Source organism: Adiantum capillus-veneris, chromosome 5 (assembly GCF_014529385.1).
Source record: "Adiantum capillus-veneris isolate H3 chromosome 5, ASM1452938v2, whole genome shotgun sequence".
In the NCBI taxonomy this organism is placed as follows: domain Eukaryota; kingdom Viridiplantae; phylum Streptophyta; class Polypodiopsida; order Polypodiales; family Pteridaceae; genus Adiantum; species Adiantum capillus-veneris.
In genome coordinates this window covers 141988600-141998098 of record NC_140935.1, presented here as the reverse complement: position 1 = coordinate 141998098, position 9499 = coordinate 141988600, and the positions used below count along the sequence as shown (strand labels likewise).

The window sequence follows — 9499 nt, the reverse complement described above, 5'->3', positions numbered from 1 at the left end:
AGTTGAAGACCAAGAAGAGGTGCTACAACCCGAAGCTATCCTTCGGCATGAAGACAAGGTACTACGACATAGTAAGATTATCCGAAGGTATCTTATTAAGTTCAAAAATTATCCTTTTGAAGATGCTAGATGGATGCAAGGAATACAGCTTAAGGATAGTATGAACCTTGTCAATGCTTACAATGCTACATTAGAGTAAGAAAATGTACAAATTTCTTTTAAATGACTCATGTTTTTGTCTTATAAGACTAGTCCTCTTTTTAATTGTGCACAAATTTAACTAGTACGCATGCTTAGATTCATGTTTGTGATGACGAAGTCTCTCAAACACCAAGTAGAATTTGTCACTCTACTTTGGGAGAATGAAATGGACTAAAGAGCAGACATGCTTGCGGCAGCTATGTCTCCCAAGCACCAAATGGATTAGTCATCCATCTTGGAAAGATGTAGTAGGGTAAAAAGGGATCCTCTACCCGCTAAGTAAAATTGACTAATGACTAAGGCTTTATCTCTTCTACCTCATAGTCGACGACGACTATGATTTCAAGAGAGATCTAATGTCATAAAATCTAATATCTCATATCTAACCAACCCAAATGATTCTCTCATATTAAACTGATCACTTAATGTGGGAGAATAAACGGGAACAAGGGTTAAGATATAGACATGTGCTTATAGATCTATCTCAACACGGGCCAATGGTAAAGGGGCCCAAATGAGAGATGGTCTATCACAGATCAAGGCTAACCAATGGAGCATAAGACTTTAGTGTTAGCTTCATTAAAGACCTCCAATAGTGTGTGTAAAAGTCCTTTGACCTTACGTAAGCTAGGGCTGACCTTGAGGCGCGGGAACCTGACCCAGCTCGAGGTGCTTGTCCTGCTTGTCATGCTTGATGACTAAGGTGCTTGAGGTGCTTGATGATTGAGGTGCTTAATGATTGAGATGCTTGAGGTGCTTGACATGCTTGAGATGCTAGGGTTGCACTTGAGGTGAGAACCTAGCCCAAGCTTAAAGTGCTTAAGGGCCAAGTTTGGGGTGGGAACTGGGCCTATGCATGAGGGGCTTGAGGTGTCAAAAAGTCAAATATTCAATCCCTACAAGGAGGGGTCGAGACCTACAAGAGGGGGTATGAGAGAGAACACCCACACACTCACACAAGGCATGCATGATACAAAGAAAGAAAAAGGGACACTTGTCAAGTTCCTCCTCATGTTGCCCTCACGGTGTGCCTGAAGCCTATTGCTTGGCCACCCAAGGTGTCCAATGATAATTTAGGAGATTTAATTAATTGATTTTTCATTTATCTAGTCCTCTCTCTCAAAGGGGAAAGGGGGACACTTGTCTCAAGGCTACCCTTGTTGCTTGTAATGCCTCCTGCTTATGATTGGCTAGGCCTGGAGGGGTCCAATGAGCTTCAAGCATAAGCTACAAGGGGGGGGTCGACCCAAGCAAGCTAGGGGGTTGCTTAGGGGATATACTCACCCACACACACTCATAAACACTCTCATTGTGTGCTATGCAAAGTGCAAGAGCTCCCTCTCCTTCTCCAAGCAAGTAGAGGTTGAGAGACTACACTCTTGGATATGGAGTGCAAGTAGAGGTTGAGAGACTACACCAACACTCTTGGATATGGAGTGCAAATCCAACCAAGATCCATGCTTCAATGCTTAAGCTTTCCATATCCTTCTTCTTCATTATTATGCTATTATGTATGCTAGCAAGAAGAGTTATGATAAGTGAGGAACTAATTCTTTCTCCTATGAAATATTTCTTCCTCCTCTTCCTTACCCTCATTCCCTATTAGCTCGAAGGTGTTTGAGGTCTTGGGACTAAGGCTTGGGATAGTTAAAGCTTTCTTCAAGTTTATGTTATGCTTGTGATGCATGAAGTTTTCCATCTTAATTGCATCACCTAGGTTACAAGGAACACAAAGATTGTATTGTAACAAGTCTCTCTTAATGGGAGAAATCATAATACAAATGCCTGTTGGAGGGGGGGCCGGCTCCACATAAATCCGGTCCTCAGCTGTTGTCATGTTCTCTAAATTCTCTCTCTTGCAAAAATATTGTTCATGCCGAGTTAACTAATTGCTATGATTATGTTGCTATCTTCAATTATGTTCACCCGCTATGCTCACAAAGTCATTTCTCAAAAGTACTCTCATTAATTTCCGCTACTCTCAAATTAAATAGGCCAATTCCATTACATAATACGTATAATTGACAATAATAAAAAACAATAGATGGAGTATAGAGGAGCTTATTATTTTACAAGTCAAAGACGAAAGTCTTTCATTGGGTATTGATTGACTTTTTTTTGCAAAACTCACAATTGTGAGTGGACAGTATTAAGAACATCAGAAATATACACCAACCTCGAGCTCAGAGCGAGCCTTGAGGGTCAAAGGATTACAAGTTCTCTGCTTGACAGAGAAACCACAACTACTCCTAGGCTTTACTTATAACAAGATGTCATCATGATATGCATTGTTCTATACCAATCCTCTGAGGCTTGTTTACCACGTTCTTTTGGCTAGACCAAACATGTATAACTGCACAATAAAATCACAACTAAAAACAAGACACATAAGTATCTAATAAAATTCCTAGCTAGATTCACTATGGGATTATTAGGCAAGAAGGACATTGAAGTTAGTACGACTGGGGGCAGGGGACAGCCAACCCTGTGGGGGGCTGGTGGTCCCCTGCCCCCAATCATACCTAGCTAGGTATGCGGTGCCTCTTGAGCAGAAGCTCATGATGTTATGCATTGTATGAAAAACAAGGGAAAAGACTCTGTTTACCTGCATGAGAAATCTGCTAAATCTTCTTGTGTTAAGCATGTTGATTATTGCTACACAGAAAGGTTAATGATGGCACACAAACTGTCCTATTCTATTGCAATGGGGCTTATCGCAGGGCCACACACACTGTCTCATTATCACATGTAGACCATTGTAGCTTGTACAATTATTAAATTTTCTTAGCTATATATGTCCAATCTACATTATAGGGGAAAAAACTAAAACTCCCTTGTACACACCCATATTAGTAATTTTCCAAAATTTCCTTAAATTGAACTCACGTGATGGGTTCACGTGATGGGTTAAAAGAACCACCTAAAGTGATAAAGCTTTTCTTGCACAAAAGTGAGGACACGAACACATTGTAGCTTTGACTCAATACATTGCACACAAGCACACACATGAACAAGTGGCGTATCCTTTTAGTCTCATCAAGGTACACAAAGTTTTGCTTTACGATGCTTGCACACAAATATGCAACTCCCATTGTCAAAAGCTCTCTCGCTCTCTCTCTCTCTCACACACACACACACACAAACACAAGTTGTACGCAACATGATCGAAAGCTCTCTCTCTCTCTCTCTCTCTCTCTCTCTCACACACACACACACACACACACACACACACACAAGTTGTACACAACTTAAACGAGCTTTTCGCACATATAGGTGACCAGTAAGGACAGAGGAGAAATTATGTATGCTTGTTTTACGGTTCATGCTTTAGAAAACACACTCTTAGGCTTTACGCGTCATCCTTTAGAAAACGTACGTAGAGATGATGTTAACATGCTTAGACGAGCTAGCTATATAATATATTGGACACGTTAGCAACACTCTGAAGATGTTGTTTGATGCTCTAGATGGTATTCAACCTACACGACTTCATGCAAGTGCTAGTCTCTCTCCTCTCTTGTGTACGCTTATCTGCGCACACTCTCACACATCCACACACACATCACTAGCACACATATCGTCTTAGACAACAAAGCTCTCTCTCTCTCTCTCTCTCTCTCTCTCTCTCTCTCTCTCTCTCTCTCTCTCTCTCTCTCTCTCTCTCAGGCTGCCCACATGTAAGCCGTTGGCAGCCTGTTCCGATGGAAAAGCGTAGTGAACCCACCAGAGACCCACCACGCCCTTGTCAAAATGTATTGTTTCTTGACCAGCACCACCTCACGTTCAGTATCGGTGATAGCTGTTTGAGTGGCAGGAGCACTTCTTATTGAGCCGAGAACTCTGTACATTGTTGATGGAGTCTCGTTCTTCACTTCTCTCACTAAAATGACGGTAGGCATCATAAGGCATCGATTGGCACTCGTTCATCCTCACCGCACCTCTCTTCGTTGTTGGTGCATGTGCGCACTCTCTCTCTCTCTCTCTCTCTCTCTCTCTCTCTCTCTCTCACACACACACACACACACACACACACACACACACACACACACACTTTTTTGGGTGAAACACTAATTGTTACATTAAATCGGAAAGCCTAAAGGGCAAAAGGATGTGTCATCTTGGATGGATCCTGTGGGGAGAGGAAGGTATAAGGGATTTAAAGTACACATGGCTTCTGCAAAATTCTGCCAAGTCACGGGCAAAGTTGCGAATCCGAGGGGGTGCCACGTCCCCATGTTCTTCCAAAAGTGTCGCAAGCAACGGAAGCTGGCCTGGCTGCAGAAAAAGGGGCGAGACTCGAGAGGAAGGGGTTGCTCACCTACAGGCCTTCTGCCCCATTTCCCCATAGCCACACACACCCACACATATATATATAAGCACGCGCGCGCGCACACACATACACATACTCAACGTCTCTCTCGCTCTCTCTCGCTATCATCTGCTTGCCTTCTTTCTTGCTCATCCTTGCTGCTGCTCTCTCTCTCTCTCTCTCTCTCTCTCTCTCTCTCTCTCTCTCTCTCTCTCTCTCTCTCTCGTCTGCTTGCCTTCTCCTCTCATCTTTCATGCCCTGCAGCGCTGCCGACGGATTTTCATCTTCACCGGCCTCTCTGCCGAGCAATCCAATGGAGAAGAATGAGTCTCTCTCAGCATCATCAGGTGCTGAGAACCCCCGGCAGCCGCATGTCATATCGGCAGGCGTTGATCCGCGCATCATCCACCAGCATGAGCCCGAATACACATCTCCGTCGCCATCTCTCAGCCAGTCTGTATTTACCCTGAGAGGGTCCGGGAGGATGAGGCCAAAAACAGGCCTGCAGGTTGCGTCCCGGGCGCTGTCGAGAGTGCTCATATCGATGCTTCTTCATCGCCACACGGTACTACTGCTGGTGCCAGTTTTCTATTTCTGGGGCATGGTTCTGATGATGCAGGAAGAGGGCATGAGAGAGATTCGATCCTCACATTGCGTGATGCCAGCGCAGAATTTCGCAGGGGTGCAATCCTGGGGGATGTATAGCATGGGAGAATTGTTGTTAAAAGGAGGAACAAACAGCAGCTATTTCAATTTTCTGGCGTATCCTAGTGTATACATGAGAATGATGAATGGGGAGCCAGTATTCTGACACATATTCACCAATGGCGGCCACACATCAAATTATTTTTTGCACACACTATAGTTATACACAGCGTCATTTGTTGTATTCATATTCATGATTATTAAGCATGCGTACTGTACATGATCAGCCTAATTACACCGCCGTCTTATCTCAATTGGTCACTGGCCATATTGCCCATCTCATTACTGACATTAAGCATTGATTAACTATCTTAATAGTTGATTACTCTGATTACTAACATTTTTCTGTGTAATTGCACACGTGCACGTATGTTTTCCCAAAGAAGCGAAATTATCTTTCTATACTAATACTGCCAAAGGAAGAAGGCCTAGCTTAGCGATAAAGGGAGGCTTGATGGCGCCCACTATGGTTCAACCCCTGGGACATGCGGCTGTGGGGGCCGTTAAACTAGCTGATGATTGCAAAGAAAAAATAGATAGTCTCTCTCTATCTCTCTCTCTCTCTCTTTCTCTCTCATGGTTGATGGGCTGGCGATGTGCATATGCAAGCGAAAAAAGAATATGAGCTTGCTTTGCTTATCAGGCTTGTTTAGAGAATATTATGCACTTGCTTGTTCACTTCCAGCCGGCAACATCCCATGTGCAAGTCTTAATAAGATATCATATGATAATCTCTCTCTCTCTCTCTCTCTCTCTCTTCACAAATCTCACACACACCCCCCACAACATGAAGGTTGTTGTAACCCCAACTCCCCCACCTTGCTAGCGATTAGCGGGACATCCCCCAAATTAACTAGCGAACATAATGTAGTGAGTGTGTGGGGGGGTGGTTAGCTTGAGTTGATTTGCAGGGCCGTGGGTTCAAAACTCGCTATTTGTTGTCCTTTTTCAACCTGGCACGTCATTGAGCCCTTATGTTTTTTACACGATGTGTTGGAATATGTTGTCACGTTTTGTCTATTGCCTGTTGGTCGACACAATTATTATTGGCATCACCTCGTACCCTGTGATATTGGGCTCTCATTTTCTACCCTCAAAACTCCTTCATTGGTGCATCACAAGAAGAGCCTTGGAAGACCCTTTTTCGTTGTCCTTAAGTTGGAGGGTTTACTCTAGCATGACATGCTTTTCTACAAAGAGAGAAGTTTCATAACCAGGACCATTAGCGAAACCTTGAGAGCTTTGGGCTTTGGATGGTCAACGAACTAAATTTGGAGAATTTTTAGGTCCTTGAGCAAGCACTATCAAGGATACTGAAACTTGCAGAGCTAGGGATATCAACGATGCACGCAGGTTGGGAACTTGGATGCCAAGCGGGGGGGGCGGGGAGGATAATGTGGACACTCCTCTTCAACCTAAGGAGGGGGTTGTCACAAGTGGCATATGTTGATCTTGTCTTGTTCACTTCCTACTAACCTCCACAAAGAATTCAAAACCCGTATAGACCATGCAATGGGTAGCGATCAAAACTCCCAATCCAGTATAAAACCAAAATGATCAGTGGTGAATGTTGGATATAAAGCTCAAGTGCCTAGCTGTTACCCTTGTCCAATCAGCCACCCAACTACACTAATTAGACTAACCATTTATCTCAGTTGCATTAAGGAGCTCACATTACTAGTTGGTGTGATCTAGTATGTGCTCCATGTTATATAGATCTTCTCCTCCCTCTCTCACACACTATATTTGTCTCACGTATTCGATCTAACAAGTGGTATCAAAGCTAGTGTTTGATTTGTGTTCCGAGGAAATGATTGTGCAAGCTTCTCATTCATGGAACCTATCTGTGTCAAGATATTGGTATTTACACGTAGTTGACTATAAGCAATGTATGATTTAGGTATATACATTTTGCAACCTTTGTGTGGGTCATTGTGAAATTGTGTGAAGCTCAACACTGAGGATCGAAGTACCCAATGTGAGGTGAATTAGGTATACTAAAGATTCCCTAATATAGCCTTGCCATTGGTTGTGTTGATATTAAAAAAACCTTTGTTACAGTGCAAGAAGCTCGTCCTGCACGGCTTCTGTTGCTTGTGAAGCACACATGAGTGTGGAGGGTTGCGATGGTCTACGACGGGGCGAGAGTCCTGGGTAGTGCTAGCTAGGTCTGGCAGCTTTCTGGGAAAAGGATGAAGCTAGAGGGACTGGGCATGCCTCGGGAGGGAGGCTCACGCAACCCTACCTAGTGAGTATTGCTTTTGAAAACAAGGTGAAAATTCACCATGGACTATTCAGAAGAATTTCATAATAAGAGGCTTCTTTGCGATAGAGAGAGAGAGAGAGAGAGAGAGAGAGAGAGAGAGAGAGAGAGAGAGAGAGAGAGAGAGAGATTGATCATAGTATTTTATTTTTTTGCCATACTCACAATTGTGAGTTGAGATAATTTATATTAACCTGGTAAGAATACAATAGCCCTCAAGCACAGCATGTGCCTTGAGGGGGTTAGGTTTCCATCAAAGACTTGTACACAAAATACCTACCAGATGGTTAACTCCTAACCTCTTGGGTGATCTAAACAACTCAAAGTATGCATCCATCCTTCATCTTTGTACGCTACCTCTCTTCTTGCTCCTACCATGTGAATGAGCTCAATGCTTGATCGCACAATATCATCAAAGAGAGCTACCTCTAGTTTGCCCTCAAAAACTCGAAGGTTCGTGGACTTCCATACTTGGTTCAGGTAACAGAATTTGATCATTTGAGTGCATATCATACCGGCTTGGCTTTGGATACCACGCCCTCCCAAGATCAGGTTAACCGTAGAAAAGGTGATCTTCCAAGTCCCTCTTACCCACTTGCACACTCTGGCGGCTAGACCTCGTGAAGTAGGGCACTTGTAAAACAGATGGAGGGGGTCTTCCAAGGCTGATCTGTAGCCTGAGCAAATGACTAAGCCAAGACCTCTAGCTTGCACCTTGACCCTAGTGGACAAAGCTTCCCACAACACCTTCTAGATGAACACTTTTACGAAGTCCGACCCTTTAGTCTCCTAGATGGTAGCCACCCTCTTTTGCTAGCGTTCTTCTGCTCAATTTTTCTTCCAGGTTCTGTTGAGTGAGGCAAACCAATCATCTTGGTACACTAGCACATTATATGTACTCCGACTCTTGGGAAGCGAGAACACTTTGTCTTTAGACCAATGCCGGGCTCTCCAATCTATTTCTGATCCACATACAACAGGACATGTTGATGTTGGCGCTTCCAAGGTTCTACTAACGAGAAGCCTTTCGTAGATCCCCAATTTATGTTCCATCAACATGTGATCCCCATCCTTCCAACAACAACTTCTGTCATCCCAGAGGTGTGAAAGCTTATAGATTCCTTTATTGCTCACTTGCCGTGCCACTTCCCTCCAAAAAGGGTCCAAGGAGACCCTTCCAAGTTTGGAAAGCCATGGGGACCAATTGCGGGAGGAATCCTTGAAGTACTTGAAATGCTCTCCCCATTCTAAAGTGGATGCTGCTTTGTTACACTTCCGTGCTAGTTCCCTTGTGCATCCACTAAGCTTGAGGGAGGTCCAACAAAGTGCAAGATTCTTGTCCGGCACCGTGGCCATTTTCCATATGCCCCCTCTTGAGGCAAGCTTTGCATTGTCCATCATATCCCCGGCTATAATAGCCCACTCTTGTTTCTGGTTCGTCAAAAGAAACCACGAGTTTGACACACAAGGCTTTTGCATGAATCATAGGGTCAGTAATCCTGATACCGCCCTGCTTCTTAGGTCTTGCTACCCATTCCCATCTCCCCCACTGGTAAGGGGCTGTGGCCTTCATGTTACCAAAAGCATAAAAAATAATGTTTGACACAAAACTCAATGCCTCTCTCTAAAAAGAGAGGTACACAAACGTCAACACCATCTCACAAGGGCCTAAAAGAAATAATTTATCATTAGCTTGCCATGTGGCACTAATCTGCAAGCTTTACCCAATGGTCTAGAGATGCACCCAAAATTTAACCGTTAACTAAGGACTACTTATGTAGTCCAAAAAGGTTGTATTGAGACTCTCAAAATTATCAACATGTATCAAAGAGAAACACCAGGATTCCACATAAAATATTTCCGACATTGCACTTTAAAGGCGCTCAAGGTGTGCATGACCCCTTGAAGGTTATTCATGATGTCATGCTATGCTGTCGTGCGTTCACATAGGCACACACATTGTTGATATTGGTTGTTCTAGTAAAGCAAAAGGTGTGTTTTTTAATTTATTGTATAGTGAT

General features: G+C 43.6%; 1 protein-coding gene across 1 annotated transcript; it reads right to left on the bottom strand.

Moving 5' to 3' along the window:
• Positions 1-3542: 3542 nt before the first annotated feature.
• On the bottom strand, positions 3543-5186 carry LOC147458198 (uncharacterized). The gene has a single exon (XM_086512908.1). The coding sequence runs from the start codon at positions 5048-5050 to the stop codon at positions 4520-4522; it is 531 nt and encodes a 176-aa protein (XP_086369034.1). The 5' UTR covers positions 5051-5186; the 3' UTR covers positions 3543-4519.
• Positions 5187-9499: the final 4313 nt, after the last annotated feature.

Bases quoted from the DNA above. Each gene is read 5' to 3' on its own strand.
- LOC147458198 (XM_086512908.1), bottom strand. From the start codon at position 5,050: ATGAGCACTCTCGACAGCGCCCGGGACGCAACCTGCAGGCCTGTTTTT.